The 22,584-nt window shown below is 33.0% G+C and overlaps 1 protein-coding gene across 16 annotated transcripts in view; it reads left to right on the top strand.

Annotated features, from left to right (window-relative positions):
• The window catches only part of LOC135122908 (tensin-1), a 395,140-nt gene that overhangs the window by 315,067 nt on the left and 57,489 nt on the right, over positions 1-22,584 (top strand). For 12 of the 16 annotated variants that reach the window (XM_064047407.1, XM_064047409.1, XM_064047403.1 and 9 more), the window contains 2 exons: positions 11,358-11,402; positions 17,255-17,464. In XM_064047407.1, the coding sequence (XP_063903477.1) occupies positions 11,358-11,402; positions 17,255-17,464 (255 nt within the window). The remainder of the gene's footprint in view (positions 1-11,357; positions 11,403-17,254; positions 17,465-22,584) is intronic. The other 4 variants (XM_064047412.1, XM_064047405.1, XM_064047417.1 and 1 more) reach the window with 1 other exon arrangement.

Here is a 22,584-nt window from a genome sequence, read left to right as displayed (position 1 = left end):
CGCATACAAAAAATCATCACAATTGAGACAGGGCGGGTGGGCGGGCATATATTTTGCCTTTTTGTTTTAATATGAGTAGACTTCTTTTCCTAACATGAAACTTAAAACATGTTTAAAATGTAAAATTTGTATAAGGAAATATTGATTGTGCAATTAGACTCCGCCCCATAATTGCAAAATCCATATTCCTTCCAAAAATGTACCATTTTAACCATGTTTTAAGTTTCTTGATGTGAAAAGGTGGCTATATATATTAAGAAAAAAAAAAAAGGCAAAATAGAAGCCCCGTCCGCCCGTTCTATCTCAATTCTGATGATTTTTTTATTCGTTGTAAGCCGAGGGGCGGAGCTTATTGTAAAGTCCTTATTTTTCTACGAGAAATTACCATGTGAAACATGTTCTTAAGTAATCGTGTTATACAAAGAAAACTAAATGTATTAATTATAAAAGATAATCGTAAGGGAAGCCCTACCCATCCGTCTCGATCTCAATCGTGATGAATTTTTCATGCATTGTCAGACCGAGGGGCGGAGCGTAATTGCCAAATCAATTTCCCTATACAAATTAACCACTTTCAATATGTTTTAAGTTTCTTGTTGTGGAAAGATGAGTACACATATTAAGAAAAAAAAGGCAAAATGTAAGCCCCACCCACCCGCCCTATCTCAATTGTAATGATTTTTTTATTCGTCGTAGACCAAGGGGGCGGAGCTTAACTGCAAAATCCTTATTTCTTTACAAGAAATAAAAAACATGATTTTCAGTATCGTGTTGTTCAAAGCATACTATGTATTTTAAGCAAAAAATTAAACCCCACCCATTTCTTTCCAATCTCAATTGTGATGAATTTCTCATTCGTTGTCAGATCGAGGCGCGGAGCCTAATTACAATATCGATGACAGCTATTGGATAAAAAGTAGTGTACTAGCTCAGGTCAAATGAGGTCAAATGAGGTCAAATGAGTTAGGGGCCCCACTATGTAACTACTGTAGGTGTATATTATTTTATAAAATTAAAAAAAAATGTATATTGTTAAAAATTTTGAGGGGATGGCATCACGTTGTTGGTGGGAATTATTATTAGAAAAATTTTCGTTACCGTTTTGCCATTTCCACGATATTCATAAGTCATAACATACACCTAAAATTTGATTACAATCCTTGTGGTAATTCTATCTAATGAAAATCCACACAAAAAAGCCAAAATAAAGTCAAAGAGGTGCTGTAAAAGAAGATTTATAGGTCTTAACTTTCAATTTCGTCAATTATTGTACTATAAGTTCCAAAAGTAATCAAAGAAAAATTTAACAAAATTTTAAACAACGAAATCTCGTCGCCCTATGGAAAAAAGTGGTCTAAAAGAAAAATTCGTTCAAAATGTTTTAAGGAACAATGATTTTATTTCTAGAATTTTGTGTAATCCGGCTATGTTTAAATTATTTAGTTTACTTATTTTACATTCAATTCAACGCCATTTACAGAACTGTACTTTCAGACCTTAAGACGCCCATTGTTTTTTAATTAAATTTAAAAAATATGAAATAATAAAAAAATATTTGTAATAGAAATTGATATTTGAGTCGCGTTTGATATTTTAGCAAACATTTTCTTATTTAGTTTTACTTGTACAGTTGGCCTATTTAATTTTGCTGTCATTTATTGCAAATTTTTCATCCTTCTATTCCTTCTTGCGCGTAAGCTAAGGAAGTATTGTAATAGGGTCCGTCCGGCGAATGGTAACTTTCATGTTTTCTCGGCTTCCGACAGTACGGAAAAACAGTTCTGGAATTTCTGTCAGTCTGTTTTTTTTTGTTGACAGATAATCTCCGGAACTACTAGACCTATTGTTGGCAATTCTTAGATGAATATCGTGTAAATTGTAAAACCCTGAACAAAATTTGTCTAGTCATCCCTACCACAAGTTGTTGACGTTATCGAAATTTTGTACATTAAAGATTCTTGACATTTAATAAAGTTATATACTCCTGCATGGGGTTTATGAGTTCGCCTTGATTTTTACTCACAATGACTTCACAAAAATGTTTGTGCAAATTCTGTCGAAATGGCCTTTATTTCAGGAAACAATCCATAATTTGTCATAAATGTGAATGTACATATTTAATCTAAGAAAGAGCTTTTTTTTTTTTAATTTAATGAAAGAGAAATTATGTAGCAAAACTTTTGCACAAAAAAATAATCAACATACGTGACTTTCGTAGGAATATGATTGTTTAAATATTTGTTTTGTAGTAATGTCGAGCAGCTGGAAGATAACATTTTCTCTCCATAAATAGGAAAGATACAATTTTTTGTCTCATTAGTCTCTTGCATTAAATTAGTTGTTAGTCGTGTCGATTCTCTGGTCATAAATTTTAATCGCAGCGACAGATATTTGCAGTGGTAATAATTATTCAACTACTCCTCATTACCGTTGCAAGAATTTAAAAAAACAATTCATTCGAATCTGTTTGGGTAAAATTAACCTAATCCATAAAATTGTCTCAAGACACCCAAAACGTGCCGAAAAATAACATTATGTAGCAAACTTTAATAACTATAAAACTACACAAGAACAAGCCTTAAAGGGCTGCTTCTCGTAAACACAAACCAGTAAGACAATAGCGATACTAAAACTGGCCTTGCGGCGTGTTTGATCATATTTATTCGACATTTATACTTTTTAGTGCCATTATTTATCATCGCTCGTTATTTGCGTATGCAATATGCATACTCTCTTAATGGCAAAAACGAGCCCATATTAAAATTTATTGTACATAACTATGTATTATTACGATAGCCATTAAAGGTAATTAAAATGCTTTAGAAGTTTTAAGTGTGCGAATTGTTTTACAATTACCTAAAAAACAAGCACACGCTGATTGCTTTGATTTGATTCTAAACTCATCTCTTAACACGAGAGCAAAAATGCCAGTAAATGGCTATAAAATGTTTTTTTGTGACCTTTAATGTGACATAATTCTCCAACAGTAATGATTTATGTGCCTGTAATAACACCATTCCATTTCGTCAAAACTCCATTTTCTTCGAATAAACCACATTCTTTCATAATTAAACATTATAAAACGTCAAGCAACTCTCCAGCAATTTATTATTAGTCGTTAATTCCACAAATCCATCGTCAAATACCTGCTAATAAACATCGAGCGTCACCTTTTAATAACCACAATTAAAATCCCTGAAACCCCTTGCTTAGAGTTAATAAAACCGAAAATTACAACGTGTCAGAACCTCCATTCTCGGAACCTTCGGAATGAGTCCTGAACATCACGAAATTAACTCAAACCTTGCCAAGAAACCTGAAACTAAAAGCAATTTGAATACATTTGCAATTTTCGCTGGTCACGAATGTATAAATTTTTTCATGAAAGCGCGTCACCACAAAGGATACGATTTTGTATTAACTCGCCGTTAAGAGAAATCGTCCTGTGGAGGATTTTAACCGAGTAATTGTGGAAGATACGGGATATATCTTGAGTGAGAACAAATAAGTGTCGATAAAAGAAGGCTTATAGATGGAACAACAGAGTAAAAAATCGTGTTCGATGCAAACCGCCGTCAAAAACTGAGAGCAGACAGTCAGCTTGGAAAAATAATGCAAGCAATGAGTCAGGACATGAATTTGGGCTATAATAGGCTGACGATAATGTCAGAACAAAGTTCGAATAAACGATTTAAAATTTGAGAGTGATTCGAAAAATAAATGTTATGGACTCGGAAGTTGAGGAAGTCTTTCAATTTCCACGGTCGCATATCCCGTCACGTTAAAGATTTCGTTCGGTTTACCCTAAGTTATCAATATTTCTCAAATTTTTCTCTTCTTTTTTGTCCTCTATAATGTGATGATCACTTTCTAAAGCTTCAGAAAGTCATTAAAGTTAAATCTAATCCTGTCCACTTCTGGAAAACTTAAGATTCCAACAATCAAACCAAGTAGAAAGGTCACCATCATTAGACCACGGTGAAAACTTCAAACAAATCTCAAACAGTTAATTACAAATCGAGAATTTCCCAGTTCCATAATTAAAGTCCTCCTAATAAACATCCACTGCCCCTTTTGACAGCAATTAAACTCCCCCCAACTTCACACCGCACCATCAGAAACTCGGCCCAAAACCTCCCCAAGAAGCCCGCAACTGAAAGCAATTTGAATACATTAGCAATTTTCTGTGATCACGAATTCATAGCTTTTTTCATGAAAGCGCGGGATGATATGTTTTCACGTCGTCATAGTGACGACTTGACGACAGCAAAGACAATACCGTTTCGTCCGAACTCGCCAACAATGACCACATCTCTCCCCCATTACTAGAGACACTTCTGATGCAGGGCCGATTCGAGCCGAGCGGTTGCGGACGATCCGGGAGCACGAGATTGGGGTGATTCCGGGAGAGGGGGAGACTCCGGGATGCAGACAGCGGGCGTGTCTCGCACCGCAATACCGGAGTTTTATGTAGTGACCAGCAATTACAAAGTTCCGTGGTAAAATGCACTCGGGTTGTTGTACCATGCACTGTGATGTTTTTATTGTGATATCGCGCCTAGTTGACTTTTGATCGCTTTTTTAACGATGTCGGTTAAGAAGTCCAGGTTAGATCCGCCCGTTAGCTGCTGTTGCCAGTGCCGGAAAAATTCGGATGCAGGGCTGGAGCAAGTGACGGCGAAATTACTCTACCGTATCGCATTTACGATTTGGCACGTGGCCTTTCATATCGAAAACGAACAGGTTGGTTGTGGGATGGAGCCCGCCAATGCGGGGGCTGTGAAGGGTTGAATGTTGGGTAAATATGGGTGAAATTTTGAGAGGTTGGTGTGTTCCTGGTCAATATTGGGCATGGGTTAAGGGGAATATCGGTCGGAGCGTCTGGGTTGTGTGCAGGTTGACAGTGATGGATGCAGCCATATCCTACCTCAACATGAAATTCCACGCGAATGATAACGGCGCTTTTTTATCTTATTTATTTATTTTTTTCAACGTGAAACAAAAGTTGAGATACTGCAGTCATAAATTACTGCATACAAGGCAATTTTGCGTCCGAAATGTTTATTTATGTCAAAAAATAACATTTTATGCACAAATATGACAATTATTTTTTGATAAATATTAAGGTCTGCTATTCAAGCACCCCTTTATTTATTGTTATTTCCTTTTTCTTTCTAGATCGTTGACACTTTCTTATTCTCTTTTACAGATCAGTTTCCGGTATGCTTTTCTCTTCGCCACATTTAAATTTAGCAGTTATTTTTATCTCTTTTATATTCCTTGTTTCCTTGTAATTGACAACTGCAGTTTTCTTTTCCTTATGCGCAGTTGCTCTCTGCACATCTTCGTTTTATTGTCCTCATTTTTCGAATTGTTTATCGTCGTTTTGTCCTATTTTCTTCGAATTTAATTTTTATCTATTGTACTGTTTCTAATTTGTATTTTTTAAAGTCCTCTATTACTATTGGTATATCGCCAAAGTTTATTTAGGTTTAACGCAAACTTCACTTCCCTTGTAGGTCATTGACCTTTGCTGTTCTGCTGTGCCTTATCATTGTGCTATCTTTTACATGTTTGTTAATAAATTGATCGGTTTTTGGGGATACAGTGTGTTTCATTTCAACGGGTCTGTGAAGATTACTACATATTTGTCTTTTCTACAAAAAAATAAGTTTGGCGGGAAAGAATCTATGAGAATGGGGTGTATCTGGCAAATGACTATTTCATGTTTTTTTCGACGTTTAATGACCCCTAGAGTACAAAGACGTGAGTGTCCCGTTTCTGCCTCTATTCCGAATTTTATTAGACAGATAATCTCCGAAACTATTGTTGTAAATTTTATATGTAATTTAAGAATATAGTGTAGGCGACAAAATTTGTTCAATTATCTGTACCAATAATTAAATAACGGCCCCTCGTCATTTTTTGTAGTAGAGGTTACCTAAATTTTATAAAATAATGTAATCCTGTACTCGTGGATTATGAATCCGCCTTGGTCTTTACTTTACATTTTTTTTATAGTGCATCAAATAGCTCCAAAGTGTTGTACAACAAAATATTCGAGTAAATTTGAATTTAAACTTGTTTTTTAACCGTGGCGGAAATCCACTCAATATAGAAACAGAGTTGAAATGACGTAAGTTTTTCATCCTACAGTGGTCAGTTGATATACTAACATGATTATGAGCATTGTTCAAAACGAATTTTCAACTTTACTTTACTTGGGGACAAGTCTTCTTTTTTTTTTATTAGTGATTGCTCTTTCTCGCCTGTCACAAATGTTGATCATAACCTAATTTTCTTAAGTTTTTCCAGTGTTTGCTGCCTGATAGGTAGGCAACTGACAATTCAGGTGTCATGATAATTTGCTATGTACCTCATGGAAGCGGCAAAAACTTATTAAAAATGTAGTGACAGATATTCCAATGCCAACTTAATAATAATAATATAAAAAACAGTGTTGAAACATTTTGTTATGTTACAGTTAAAAAGGCTATTTATATAAAAAAAACGCAAAATCATCATCCAAAATCAGTACTTTACAGGTCAAAGCAGCGTAAAGTGGTATGAGATTTATTTTGACGTAGCAACGTCTGACCTATTCGGGGTATGAGACACAGCGAATCCAACTACTGAAAAGTGGGTTTATAAAATTGGCTAAAGTTATTTAAATAGAACTTCCCTCGCCCCTTAAATACAATCGAACAACTCCAGTTTCTTCGAAAGACTCTAAAATTTGATTTTGCACAATTTTCTGTATTTTACGATAACCCCTATAAATACAAAAATATGGATAATATTATGATGGGATTGGAATCCACCCGGACGACATGAACACAAATCTGACAATCCATGATGCATAATCAAGATCTCTGCCACATAAAACACCTCGAATATATTGCACAAAAAAATGATTGTAAAGCAGTTGTGATAAAAATCAAGGCGGATTCATAAACCACGAGTACAGGAGCATATTATTCTTATGTTATATAACTGAGAGACCAAAAAGATTAAAAAAAGGCGTGTTTACGCAGAAATGGTAGATCTTTTAGGGAGAATAATCCCCAGTCGATACGACAACTGAGTTTTGAAATATGCGATTTCAGAGGCAAATTTTTGAAACAAATCAAAAACTGTCATACATCATGTTGACGATTTTGAAAAAATGCTAAGAATTCTCGAAGAAAAATCTCCTTTGCTAATTTTCGAAGATGCTTGAGAAAGGTGAAAAATTTCAAATTGAAAAATTGAGCTTTCACGAAGTTGTCCAAAAATCCACAAGACATTCTGGGAGCCAGATTTTTTTTTATTATTGAGTAAAGTGTCCAACGAGCTGAAACCAAAAATACGGCGGATTGAAGACTGTCATAGAAAATTTTAGAGCAATAGTGGCGCTTCCGAAAAATTGAACAACCAAAAATATGAAGAAAAAAAATCGTGTTTAACCAGAAATGGTGAATTTTTTAGGAAGAATAATCATCCTAAGTCGATAAGGCGACTGGTTTTCCAAATTTTCGATTTCAACCGCAAAATTTGTAAAATATCTCAAAATTCTCATATTTCATGTTGCCGATTTTGAAATAATGATACGAATTTTGAAAGCCCTAAAAAATTTTAGGGAATCGAATTCAACAAAAAAACCTTTTTTACATTTAGAAGGTGCTTGAGGAGAGTTAAAAATTTAAAATTTAAAAATTCAGCTTTTACGAAGTTGTCTTAAAATCGACAAAAAATTCTGGGAGCCAGATTTCGACGACCTGATTCCAAAAATATGGCGTGTTGGTGGTCCCAGTTCACCTTTAAAGACTATCATCGAATATTTTAGAGCAATAATTGCCCTTTGGTAAAGACGTACTTAGCACGGTTCCGGAAAACTGAGAAGCTAAAAATATGAAAAAAATTGTGTTTACCCAGAAATGGTGAATCTTTTGGGGAGAACACTTCTCAAGTCGATGTGACGATTAATTTTCAAAATTTTCGGTTTCAAACTCAAATTTTTAAAATATCTCAAAATTATCATAATTCATGCTGCCGATTTTATAACAATGATAGAAATTTTGGAAGAATGGAACCACTAAAAACCTGCAGAGGTCGAAATTAAAAGTGCCAAATTTCAAAGTGTTTGATGCAAGTTAAAAGTATTCAAATTAAAAAATTGAGCTTTTCACGGAGTCTGAAAATCCACAAAAAATTCTGGGAGCCAGATTTCGACGAGCTAAAGCCAAAAATGTGGAATGTTGGTGGTTCCAATCCATGATTATTATATAATTTAATTATTATAAAATTTAAATAACGTTATGATCCAAAAAATTTTGTTGGTGATATTCTTAAATCACATATACAATTTGAAAACAATCGGTCCAGTAGTTTTGGAGATTATGTGCCTAATAAAAATCGACACAGACAGAAACGGGAGACCTTTTTTTGTACTCTGGGGGTCATGAAATGCCGGGAAACATAAAAGTAGCCATTTTCCGGATGGACGCTATACAATACTTCCTTTGGTTACGCTCGGGAAGTAAAAATAAAGACGTTTTGAATAAATCTAACGAAACAAGACATTCTGCTTCTAAAAAAACTCTAATATCATCCAGATCACACACATTGGAATTACATTTGAGCAAAACCTTTAATATTCTTCGACTTGGAATGAGAGGAGGTTAAAATCAAAATAGTACTGTTTTACTTATTTGCAAAAATGAGAAATGAAAAACACTACCAAATACAATTCCCAATTATTTATGGAAATTTCGTAGGTAGTTTTCACTTTCTTTATATTACAGAACTCTAGAAACTATAGGAGAAACATCCTTGACTTTTTTATTGGAAACGTGGTCAGTAAAACCAGCTTGTGTCGAAGAAACTGCCTTTACTGTACATACCTATATCATTTCCAACAAAAAAGTCGATGTATTTTCTGTTATTTTTGAGTTTTGTGATATGAAAACAGTGGTGTAAACCGCGTTCGGAAGTTTCCATAAATAATAGAGATATTGATTTGTAAAAATACGCAATGAAAAACGTAACAAAAATTTAAAAAATAATCGTACTCTTCTTGTGTTACATAGGGAAACTTAAACTATAGAATTTCCAGAAATGCTTGGAAATAGAGTTAATCACTGTTGTTGTTTTCACAATGAGACATAAATTTACCCTCATTATATAACGACAACAAAAGTGATTAGCTTTATTTACAAATATTTCTAAAAATACTATACCATTTTAAGTCTGTTTCACTATATTTTATTGTTAAACAACGCATTTTTTTTTACTTTGTCCGAAAAATTTTGAAACAAAGTCATTAAATTTGTACATATCAAGCTGAAAAAAACCCGAAAACCCACGCTGCATTGATTTTCGCTAAATATAATCGCGATAAGAAATTAAAACAGTGTCAATATTTTTTTGTATCTTGACTCAAGTTTATTTTAGGTCTGTGTCAATAATGTTATTTTTGTCAATGATATCTTGCTACATACGGATTAACGTGTTTGCAATGGATTGCAAAAAAATGTAGAGATACCGTCTATTTCAACACCAAAATGTTTTTCATGAATTTAATTACCGGACTCACGCAAAGTGTGACCGAAACTTGACAAGTCCTTTAGTAAATAATCCGCCGTGTGTCTTTACAGAAATAACTAATTCAAAACGCTGTGCTTTGAGTTGTAAATACAAAACAAGCGACCTGTTATAAAACCCTTTAACAACAGACTCGAAATCGGCTTAACTAAATAGGGTACAAATAACAATGGAGGCAGTAGGTGGTAATACGTCGAATGGATCGCATATTTGTTATTTTTGTTGTAGAACAAAGCGACTTTTCATTAACGGAATAATGTGAAATTTTCACAAAGCAAACGTTTAATTTTAACGTATGTTTGAACACTTTTAAGAGTGTTTAATGGAGTCATACGTATTAAACACGTGTGCGGTAATTTTTCGTTTTATAGGATTACACGGTCTTGTGTGAATAAAGAATAAAAGTCACTTTATTTGATTAACCTTCACTCTATTTCCTCGAATCGAAATGGAACTAGTCTCTGTGGTAGCACGTTTCCACGTTGCAACCAATTACCTGTACGTGTCTCGTACAATTCTAGAACGTTGTTCGCATAATTTTACTAAATCAATAAACACAATTTATATGGCAAACATATTCTACGAGGACTATCAGATAATACTGGATACATATGTTACTACTAGAAATTTACGTTCGTGTAAAATTTCGTTCAAATATACATTTTGTCGAATTGCGTAACTGATGTTTATTTTTTCTGATTATTAACGATTATTAGCGGTCTTGATCTTTGATCCGAAGACGATTTTGTTCTCTAAACAGTTCCCACTTTAAACAAGTTGCCTTTAAAATACTTCCACGAAAGTCGTAATATCGTTTGAAAAATCGTTACAATACACCAACAACCAACTCTTCCTCCATTGTTGAAGCTCGTTCAAAGCCTCTTTATTACGTTGGGCGTAAAACGGGATCACTCTGCGTTTGTTGTATACGAGCTTTTAATAAACAGAAATTCCCTGATCCTTTTATTTTTCTTGAACAAGATTCATCATCTCTCCAGAGCTCCCCTTTACCAAAAAGGGAGACTTCTCCAATTTCAATTCCCTCTCCCGTTGTAAGTGAAATTCCAACAAGTAAAAAGCTCCACGATTAGCTTTCGTAATCACGTTCTGCACACGATTATCACACTACGTGTGTTAATTATTTTATATTCTCGAAGATCAAAGTCTCGGAAAGAGCTTGTAGTTGATGAAGTGTTAAATTATGGATAACCGGAATAAGCTAGCACTTGATGCCTTTCGATTGCTTTTAATTGCTTTCAACTCTCCGACAATTAATCAACTGGCGTTGAAACGAAAATATTGTGATGGTGGCAACCGTCTCAAATAAGTCATTTATTTGTGTATGTAAATGGAAGAAGCCGACCAGTTCCAACCAAAAGACCACCAGTATTTCATATTTCCGTGCAATCAGCCGCCGTTCTAGATTCATTTTTCGCTCGACTTGGCAGAAAACGACTACGAGAGCAAATTATGTTATTACGCCCTTGTATGTACCTAAATCTCCATCTTTACCGCTGGAAGCGGCAGGTTGATTGCTGGGGTAATTATTGGGAGAGCGTGCAATTACTCCAGAATTGCTAGAGTGTGTGCATGATTGAAACTAAACTCACCTTTCAAGATGAATTTCCTGTGTCAGTAGTTTAGAGGGCGAGCAGCTCACTCGACCAAGAAAACGGCGCCAGAACCCTTTATCCGTATTCGTGGAACGTAAACACTGCTAATTTTAGAAATAATACCCATTTAAGGCACGAATTTAACTGGCGATTTTGTTGCAGCACTCCCACGATGAACTGGCAAAAAATGGGACCGAAATGAATAAGGTAAGGCACAAATAAAATTAGTATCCTTTTAAGTCGTTCGTTGGGCATAAATTAGAGCTCTTCGTTTGGTTATATAACTATTCTTGGTAAGGCGACTAGCCGCCATACCATCAATTATAATTTATGGCACAAAGTAGTCCATAAACGTCGGTTTTTTCTCAGTAGAGCAACTATTAAATTTCCAAGGTTTTGCTTCGAGCTTAACCATGCATGACGTGAAAATGGACACCTACAGGTAGAAAAAAGACGTAAATTTAATTAACAGGGAACTAGGCACTTAATCGTAACAAATTCTTTTCTAATTGTTCCGGTTAAAAATGCCGCGGTGTGTTTTCTGAAAACTGTGTTGACTGAAATCACTCATTGTTATTAATACAATTAAGAGTTTAATTGCTCGACTTGCTTACCTCACGATTTTCCAGCAAAAAATTAATTATACGATTTTTACTGATGTCTGTTGATAACTGGGAATAATTTATTACTGCGTTTCAGAATTCTTAAATTAACGTTAATTATTTCTTTTTTGTGTGTTTCGCTTTATTAGCAGAGTCGAGAGCAAAGCGATAATTAGATTTTTTACAGAATTGTAATGTTGATGATGCTAACATAAAACATATAATTTGTTACACTTCCTGGATTTTGCATGTGAGATTATTTTATCCGGTGATTTTCTGAATAAAAGGTGAAAAAACTTAATGGTGGCTTGAATTTTAATGCATCGTAATGTGTTTCGTTTTAGATAGCACAAGCTATTTTAATAAATTCGTGGAAAATCGAGATATTTATTTGTGTCAGATTGCTAAAAACACCATTAAAACCAAACTTGTTCTAAACTGAATTTTAATTTAAAAACAAATGAGAACATGGTTAAAAATATCGAATGTGCACGGAACCCAAAAGTGATGACCTTTTGGGTTTTTAAGGCGGCGATTTGATAAGTGGCTTAGATTTTATAAATGTACTGGTCGTGTTCTTTTTACAACGGATAATACAAACGGAATTTGTTATATAACGCAAATCTAATTGTCCAATCTAAAATGAAATAACGACAATAAACAATACTGCAGTTAAAAATAGCCACTAACAAGTGTTTGATAAGATATGTATTTATTATTCCACGCAATAATTGTATGTAGATGATTGATCTACGTAAATATTTACTTTTGTGATCTCGTAACGAACTTCTTTTTTGCGAATCAAAAATTGCAGTTTTTCAAAAAGTCTTTGCTTTTTCTTCTTCACTGAGTCTAATTTTAACCTTCAAATTCTTTTGAATGTTTCCTGCTTTTGATTTTCGTGAAGTGCTTTTCAGTTCTAGTTAACATTTTAAATTCCAGCAAATCTTTCTCAAAATTTGAACTACTTGTTACTAAGTGATTATGCTATTAAGAAATGGAAAATTCATATGAAAAGATAAATATCCATTTCTGGCTCTTATCTCTGCCAATAATATTCACACCTGTATTGGAGTCAAGGTTTGTACAGTTTGTCCAAAATAAAAGTGGACAAGGATTTTTGAACCACTCAGGCTAATAATATTGAAAAACCTGAATACAACTCGGAAATTTACGCAGATTTAGTAAAATGCATAACGGGAAGTTGTTCGACCATTGTTGGTGGAAATAACATAGACCGCGTTTACTAGACATTTCATGACAGTTAGAGTACGGAAAAATAGGTCCGCCGTTTCCGTCCGTTCATCCGCTATGTCGACTTTTAGTAGACACATAATCTCCGAAACTACCGGACAGAGATATCAAATTTTATATGTATGATATGAATGTCATGTAGTGGATAAAAGGCTACAACCAAACTTTGTATAATTATCCCTACCAATAATTGTTAACAATAACTTTGAAACTGCAAAACCTAATATTCTGAAATCCTGCAAAATTTTGCCGAATAAATTTGATCTAAAATTGAAAATTTTGCCGAATAAATCCTATCTATAATGTGATTTTATTTTATCAAAAAAATCGCGAATCAGATTTTGTAATTTTTCAAAAAAACTGAATATATTTACTGTACCTCTGGGCCGCAGGAAGTTCTGACTAAATAATCTTAACCAAATTTCATTTAGAAACAGCTTAAGGTAGTGCTAAAATAATCATTTTCAATTTAATTTTCATTTCTCTTTTCTTTTTTTGTAGCGGACTTGATAAAAATTTTGATTGCATTTAATTGGGCGTCTTTTGATGGACTACACTGTATATATAAGGTTGTGTGATTGTTAATTACTTCTCGTCACAAATGTTAATCATAACCCAACTTTCTTAACTCTTTTCATTGGTTTTGCTCCTTGATAGAAACTGATAAGTAATAATGCACCTTGTCGCATTTTTTAGCACCTGTATATACAGGTGTTCAAAAGATGACCCTTCAAAGTTTAATTTTTCTTTTTGGTATTTCACCATACTCGTATCTTAACTCACTACTTACTGTTGGCTGTATAAAATCGATCGGACTTTCATTGTTCGTTGTAATTTTGGAGGTATCTTGTGTTATCTATCGTTTTCATAATTTTATAAAATCACGAAAAACTTAAAAATTGTTCACAATGACTCTCACAACAGTGGCTAATTTTTCACTTTTTCTGATCTATCTATCAAAATCGATATTTTGTTTTTCCAAGTGTAAATTGACGTAGGGAATTTTTGAATGATTTTTCTCGGATTTTGATTTGTGAACTGAGTAATGTAACGTTGAATATTTGGCCTATTTTTTGAGCATTCTGTATGTATAAATATAGTGACATAGTGTTAAATTTTTTCTTGCATAAAACTAATACAAAAAATTAATTAATCATGAGTAAATTTCAATGCATATTCGATGCAAAAATAATGGTAATACAATAACAAAAAATTGGTCGAAGGCTATTTCGACAGAACTTCCCTCGCCCTTGAAGTATAATTCGACAAATCCGCTCTTTAAAAAAATTATAAAATATAAAAAACGGACAATGTAAAATATATTTAAAGTACATAACTAACAGGATAAAATGTCCTTCAGCACTAGGTAATAGCAATCTGGAACTCAAGTGTTTATTATCTTTATACATCGAAAGAATGTCACGTAGACATTAGTTTAATTTGAATGAGTTTGCATTCTCAAAGCAGAGAACGAACTAAAATTATTAATTAAACCGCAATTATTACATATATAAACACGTGCGTATTTTCACATTTTCGAGAAAATGGGGTGACTCGTTCTTAATTTGAATTAATATAAATAATAATAAAAAATTTGTTATAACGTCATAAACATAGATAATACACAATGCGAGCGAAAAAAAAAGGAAAAAAATGAAAGGCCAAGTTTGGCATTATGTTTTTGCGAAAATTTTGACGGTTGGGGAAAAAACTCAAAGCGAATTCGTACTCCACACGTATAGGAATATACTGTTGTATAACAGTTAAATCAAATAAACATAGAATTCTTTGAAGTGACGTCAAACTATTGGTAGGGATAGTTAGCAAAATTTTGGTTAGCATTTAACCATCTACATTTCTATTATACATTTAAATTTGACAACAATCGGTCCAGCACATTCGGAGATTACGTGTAGGGGTCATGAAACGTCGAGAAAATATAAAAGTGACCATTCGTCCCATAGACCCGATTACTATACTTCCTTAGCTTACACTCGAGAAGTAAGAAGATGAAGATTGTGAGAGACAAAAATAAAAATTTCTACCGTTCTTTGTCAATAAGCGTCGGTTTTACAAGAGTAACTAAAAAATGAACAAATTTATATATTATTATTATATATTTTGTATAAGTTAATTGTGAGTAATATCAAAGACCAGAATTGATCTTCATTTAAATTTGGTCGAAAGCTATCTCAACCGTACTTCCCTCACCCCTGAAGTAATTTACGACAAATCTGACTTCTTTGAAAAATGATAAAATTTGATTTTGCTAAATTTTACTTTTTTATGATAACATCTATAAAGAAAAATAATGTAGATAATACATGCTCGGCATTGCTTGTAAATGCACAGAAATGTTTTGCCAAAATTTAGATACCAAGGGCAAAAATTCGTAGCGGATTCATGGACCACAACTGTAGGAATATATTATTGAATAACATTTAAATAACATTAAAAATATGCTCGAGAAGTAAAAAGAAGTTCAAGAAACCAGAAAATAATATTATTCTCGAGAAGCAATAAAACAAGTTCCATTTGATAAAATGTTTGAGAACAAGAAAGAAGTAAATGAATAAAAAATTGGACATAAAACGAAAGAGAAAAACACAGCAAAAAATTAAGCAGGTTTTTTTTAACTTGGCGTTTCATCAGTATTTTACATAATTTCGCAATTTATATTATGTTCGACATAAAGAAAAACAAAGCCTGTGTACTATTTGCATTTAAAACATCTATAAATAAATATGTTTCGTTAATGGATATAATTGACCGTTTTAACACAAATCATTTGTTTATTAAAGTGACTTTTAACTAAAAGATTGAAGGTTATCATTTTTCCTTTTTTAATTAAAATTTGTTTTTCTTCTTTATTTCTTACAATAATCTCCCAATTATCGAACACTGTTTTGGATTTTCATGTTGCTAAATTACTGCTTATATTCATCCAAAAATATATAATCTTGTAGAGAAATAATACGTTGTTATTTAAAATTTTGATTAATAAAAACAAAACTTTTTTCATTTTTCTATATTTTTCGTAGAGTTGTTTAGTTAGTATTCGATCTGCCTCCATTCATTGTTTCTCTAACGTGCGATATGGTTTTGAAAAGAAAATAAAACTCAATTTTAAATGTGACAGATTTATTTCTTGAATCATAAAATTTTGGAATCTCTTCAACATAAACACTCGTTTTTGTTTGTAACATAACCCGGAAGTGCAAAACCGACGTCTGCTGACAGTGGACACAAACTGGTCCTGAATATAATCTCAGCCTTGAAGTTTTGAATTTATATGGTAGTTAATATATTTTTTGTTTTGACATTTTTATAGAACCAAGTTTGCAATATTTTTAAAGTTCCATCGAAGCTCTATAAACCAGAAATCTTATTTGATATGAAAATCGACATATCATCATGATTGATGAGTGATATTTCCAACAGTTTTAATCTTAGAGTGGGTCTGTAGATATTTTTATGCTTTATGATTATTAGTATTACATACCTACTTGTATTTTTATCTATCGGAATTCAAAGTTTACTAATATATATATTTTTAAAACTGATTTCTACATATTGCAATAAAAACGTTACGTGTGTGTGTATTGATTTATATTTTACATCTTGTTGTCCTTGTACTTCTTTGTCATCGAAGATGTTGTTTTTCCGTGACAAAAGGACGTTTTTTTTGACCTGAAGTTAAGTAAGCATCAGATACAGCAAGCAATATCATCCATCAAAGACAAGAAATCATTGAAGATTTTATCTCGAATCATCCTCGCTAGTTTATCCCACGCACAACGCACACATTTTTCCCACTAACATATTTCATCGAAATATTTTTATCGATCTGTTTAAATACTCGCGTATTTATTTTTGTTACACCAACATTGTTTATTTAAATTTCTTTTATCATACCCATTTCGCAACCTTGATGTTAAAAAAAGCCCGATTTTATGGTTGTAACGCAAAAAAATAAACTTTCATTTGTAAGTAAAGTAAGTGTATGTAACTGCTTTTATTAGACATGACATCAACTCGATGCAAAGATCAAATGCATTTACATCCGAACAAGTGCTGAAAGCCTCGCAAACGTCAATAAGAGCTCTTGCACGCCGACAAAAACGCGCTAAAAGGCACTTGATTACTTTCAAACGAAAAGACGTGACTTTAACGAAAAAAATTCAATCGATCCGCTTTTCGCAGATGCTGGCTTCGACCTCTTACAATGGTGAAGCTCTCACGAGTCAGCCGCGGTCTTCCAGAGGGAGCTCCTCCAGCGGGATGGATTTAAGTTATGTGACGGAAAGGATTATCTCTGTGTGGTTTCCGTCGTCTACTAATTCGCATTCGTACAGGCAGGGACAGAGGCAGGCTGCTCATATGCTGACGAGCAAACATGGAGATAATTACATGGTGAGTGGTAAACCTTAAATACCTTAAGCCTGCGGGTACACTTTGCGTCCTTTGGAGGATTGCCAAATTCAGGGCTATTTTTGTTTGGGTCATTAAAGGAAACGCTTTTTGTTTGCTGGTGACGGGCGCTCGTGCACCAGGATGGTGGAGGAAGATATAAATCCTTGTAGGGAAGCTTTTATAAATCGTTGTAGGGCAACTTTAACCGATACTAATCAGTGGCCATTATTTATGTAAGATGTTTACACAACTGAAAATTGTAACATTTGTCTAACTCATGGATAACAAGTGGGTTCAGGCAATAAAAATTACTCAATTCATCTGATTTGAGATGATTTACAGGTCATTTAGCTTTACAAGTGGTGAAAAAATTATGTTAATATTTAGTGTTACCGACTAATAAGTTTGCATTTTTTTTTTAGAAATAATTTGTGTTCAGAATGACATTAATATGTCGTCTGTAATGTAAAGTAGCCTGCCTTGCACAATTACAGTTCGAAAACTAAGACGATTTGACAGATTTCTGGCAGCATTTTATTACGAGGAGTCGCTCGTTTTGTTGAAATTTTTGCATTACGTATTTTAAAAAATCAATATTTCAGTTATTTATGGAAATTTTGGAACGCGGTTTTCACCACTGTTTTTTTTTTTTAGCTACTGTTGTCAAATCCATTATGAACAGTTTTTAAGTTTTTTGTAATACATAATTATCAAATAAAGAAAACCTTTATGCAGACATCTTTCAAAAATTATTTGAATAATAAGTCCAATCAATTTTATGTATCCAACGATATAGTGAATTAAATTATCATGATGAAATATCTAAAAGAAAAATTAAACTTCGAATGGCCTAATTATGTCTTACATTTGGACCCAACGATGTTCTAAATTATTTTTTCTTTACTCAATAAACAGTCAGTAACGACTTATTTTAGAATGAGTGTGCCATTTTGAATCAGGCTCTATATTCATTCCCATTAAAAAGTGATACATCTACCGAAAATTGTGTATAAAAATCAATATATGGGTCAGTTGCATTTGGAAATCCAGAAAAATAAATTTTAAAATTGATGTTTTTTTTAGTGTTAAACTTAACCCCGCCCACCCACCCGTTTTCCTATTTTGTTCTTCTGAAATAAGAAATAAATGTTACAGCAAATAGTATAATAAAAAATTGCGATAAGCCCTTTTTTTGACGACCGACATTTTATTAGTTCCCGTTCTCAATCTATAAACGAATATATAATTAAGCCCGCCCACCCACCCCGCCTTCATTTGAGTGATCCATTTTATTTAGCTAGTCCGGCGGGTGAGCGGGGCTAGTACCTGCTAAGAGGGGATTGAATTTCGTAAATGATTTACCCTCTAAGAAAATAAAGGGTGGGTGGGCGGAGCTAGTTTTTGCTAAGATAAGACTGACTGTGGAAAATTACATAGCCTGTAAGAAAATAGAGGGCGGGTGGGCGGGGCTAGTATTTCTTAAGATGAGGCTGATTTTGGTAAATGAGTGCACAATAGTAAGAGTATAATCACTGGAATGAAGAGGGGGTAGGTGGGCGGGGCTATTGCTTGTTTATAAAAGACTCTGTACATACAGAAATTATAAACAAAAAACAATAAAATGCACAGAATTATCTCTAGATAACTTCAGAATCGTTTAAATATCTGTTCTTCAAAGAGTCACACGATATAATAAAAACTGCAGCCAACTGCTGTAATTATACATTTATAGTGTGACGTTCTGTAAGATTTTTGATAGTGCTTTATCACCTTTATAATATATATTATATAATCTTGGGCCTAAAATCTAAAGTAATCGATTTGGCAATTCTGGCGATCAGAGAGCTCGAAAGGGAAAACGTGCATGTCCGTATAGTATGAACTATGGAATAAATAATATAAAATGCGAAATCAGAAATTTGTCAAACTGCTGTTACATATTATGTACTTCTCAATTTACATCTTTATGTGGCGCATTTTTAGCAACAGATGGAACTATCTTAGAACATTGATAAAGAACTCATGCCCAAAATTAAGGAATATAAATATACAGGGTGTTTACTAAAGATGCGGAAACAATTAAAGGAGTTATTCCTTTGGTTATTTTAAGATTTTCGCGAATTTTTGTCGCATATTTAGTAAACCTCCTCTATATTTACTTCGTTTATAGCTTCCATAACAGTCTTTTTGACAATTGTTTTGAAGTCAAAAGTGAACCTGACGTTTTTCCTAGCAAAAAGATGTAATTAACTTGACTTTGACATCAAAAATGTACACTCGCCTAACACGAAATATTTTTTAGCCTGGATTAAACTAAAATTATTACACGTTTGTGTACACAACAAAAAAGCGCTAATTAAAAAACGAAACATGCAAATAGTAAACGTTCATCAGCTTCATGAAACGCAAACAATCTGATCTGATCTTATTTGTTATATGTTTTACGTTGTTGTATCAACCTTTGCCAGTTTGTAGCAACCACACACTCTTGTTTTAAAATAAAAATTATTCACCAAATTTGAAAATTTTTGTACAAATAAATTTTTGGCGTTTTAAATTTAAATTTAAAGATCAAATTAAACAATTAATATCAAACGTTTGTTTTTTGACATGATAAAAATAGATAATGAAACTAACCCAGCAGTGCAAATGTCAACTCGTCAAACTGAATTGTGCAATATACGGTCTATCAAATAAAGTTTGTTATTTTTACAATATTTACGTTTTGGATCAGGTCATATTGTAGTAAGTATTTCGTGTATTAGGAAACGTAGTCATCCAGCGGCACCTTAATGATTACATCACGTCATTGTCAATATTTACAAATTACCAAATTCTTTTATATTTTTTTAATTCAGATGATATGTATGAAAGAACTAAAGAACAACTCTGTAAAATTATTACTAAAATCAAAAGCACCTAATCTACTAGTGTTCCTAGTTGTAATATACGTCCGCACACAATTATTTCCAATTTTGGAAGTGAACAATCAAAATTTAATTTTCTGATGCCGGCACGTTCAGACGGAGTCCGGTAAATGTACTTTGAAAACCCAACCGGATTCGTTACGTAACCAAAATTGTGACTTTTTGTAATTTAGATGTGGGCTTGTACACGAACGTGTCGAACCGTTTTCATGAGGCGAGCACTCCGTGGAACCTAATTTTTTCTGCGGACAAAGGATATTAATTTAATTTATCGGCGTGTTTACAATTGTTAGAAAGCTGTTCTGAGAATTTAATCAACGAAAATGGAAAGCCTCACTCCGGTTATAAGTCGGATGAGCTCTAATTTTTTTTCCAATAGCCACTTCTAAAGAGCACTTTATAGGTATTTGTGATATCTGGTCTCTAAAAGGACACTTTAATGACGAGGACGATTAAATACTTTCAGTGATTGTTTGGAAAAGAATGGAGCTGATTGGAATTTTTCAGATTATAAGTTTAAAGCTATTAAGTACTGCAATACTTCCATACAAGATATGACAAAAACGCATGTTTTATTTATTAATCCATACTGTGAGGTGTAATTGACATTTGACAGAGCTGTAGAAAAGCGTTCATTTTATTATACGAAAAAGTGAGGTTAAATTTAATTATTCCGCGTCGTCGGCTGTGATCTATTAAATTTTAGGTTTATTGTAGACATACTTCACAATTTTTTACACAAAAAATCAAAAGTCAACTTGATGACTTTTTTCAATTTAATTTTTTAATTATATTTTGTTCCATCTTATTTAGTTATTGTAATATTCGTTGTTTCTGTGGCTTTTGAGCAATAAAGACAACATTTATTATTTTCATTTGCATCGCTAAATAGTAGGTAATAGCGTTATTAGTGTTTACAATATTGACACGAATATTTTTAATTAATAATAATTTATTGCATCTATTCTTGAAGTAAAATCACTGGTCAAAGGTTATTTAGATAAAACTTCCCTCGCCGCTGAAGTAAATTTAAAAAAAATCCGTTTCTTATAAATTATAAAATATTTTTTGTGACAACCTATAAATTAAACAATATCGGGCTCCAAGTGAAAATAATTAAAATTTGCCAAAATTTCATTTTGACGATTCTGAAAAAATGTTAGGAATTTTAAAAAATGAACCCACAAAAATCATCTGAAAGTGAAAATCAATAAAAGAAATTCTTCTGATAATTTTCAGGAAAAGTTAAAAATTTCATACATTGCAAAACTGAGCTTTCGGCAAACTCGCTTAAAAGTCTATCTAAAAAAAAATCTAGGGATTTGATTTCGACGAGCTGAATGGAAAAGCTGTGTATCTTAACAGTCCCAAAAGAAATTTTTGAAAACTATGGTTTGAAATTCAGGTTTTTTAAAATTTTTCAAAAGTTGCTATATCTATTTCAATTCAAAGTTAAATTTGTTGAAAATCTTAAATATTGACATGTTTCATTTTAATTATTCTGGAAAATGGTAGGAATTTCCCTAGAAATGAAACCGAAAACCATTTGAAGGGGTCAGCAAATTACTCTTTGGGTAATTTTCGAAAATGCTAGGGAAAACAAAAAATTTCGTAGGTGGGACTATTGAAAAATTTTGGGAAAATTGCCTGACCTCCATGATATTGAGGCATGATTCCCTTGGCGTTTACACTAGTATAAAAGTTTATTTTACAGTTTTGATTTTTTTTTTCGAAAATCAGATTCATAAACCACAAGTATGTTATTCTATAAAATTTAAATATCATTTACTATGCAACATTTTTAGATCACGTCATCAAATTCTTAATGCAAATAAAACTTGAAGCAATCGATCCAATAGTTTTCGAGATCATCATCTGTCTAATAGTGACACAAACGAGAGACCACGTACAGATGGACGAAAACGGGGATCCTACTTTTTCAGACTCCAGAAGTCATGGAATGTAGATAAAACATGGAAGTCGTTGTGCGGCGGAAAATAGCAAGAATATGATTTAAATTATGGTATAAATTGGGCTAACCCTAACTTAGGTACAACAATAGTTATTTGTGTGTCAAGGCCATAAAGACGACCTTTTTCGGCCGATCTAAAGTTTGAGACCGAGGCAAAACCGAGGCTTAAAAAGTGACAAGTGAATCCAAATTTTGACATTTCAGTACAAAAAAGTAACACT

Source organism: Zophobas morio, unplaced genomic scaffold, assembly GCF_036711695.1.
Source record: "Zophobas morio isolate AGI-343-1 ecotype UQ-CSIRO unplaced genomic scaffold, CSIRO_AGI_Zmor_V1 ptg000005l, whole genome shotgun sequence".
NCBI classification, from domain to species: Eukaryota; Metazoa; Arthropoda; class Insecta; order Coleoptera; family Tenebrionidae; genus Zophobas; species Zophobas morio.
The sequence above is the reverse complement of the archived record's forward strand: the minus strand, read 5'-3'. Positions and strand labels throughout refer to the sequence as shown.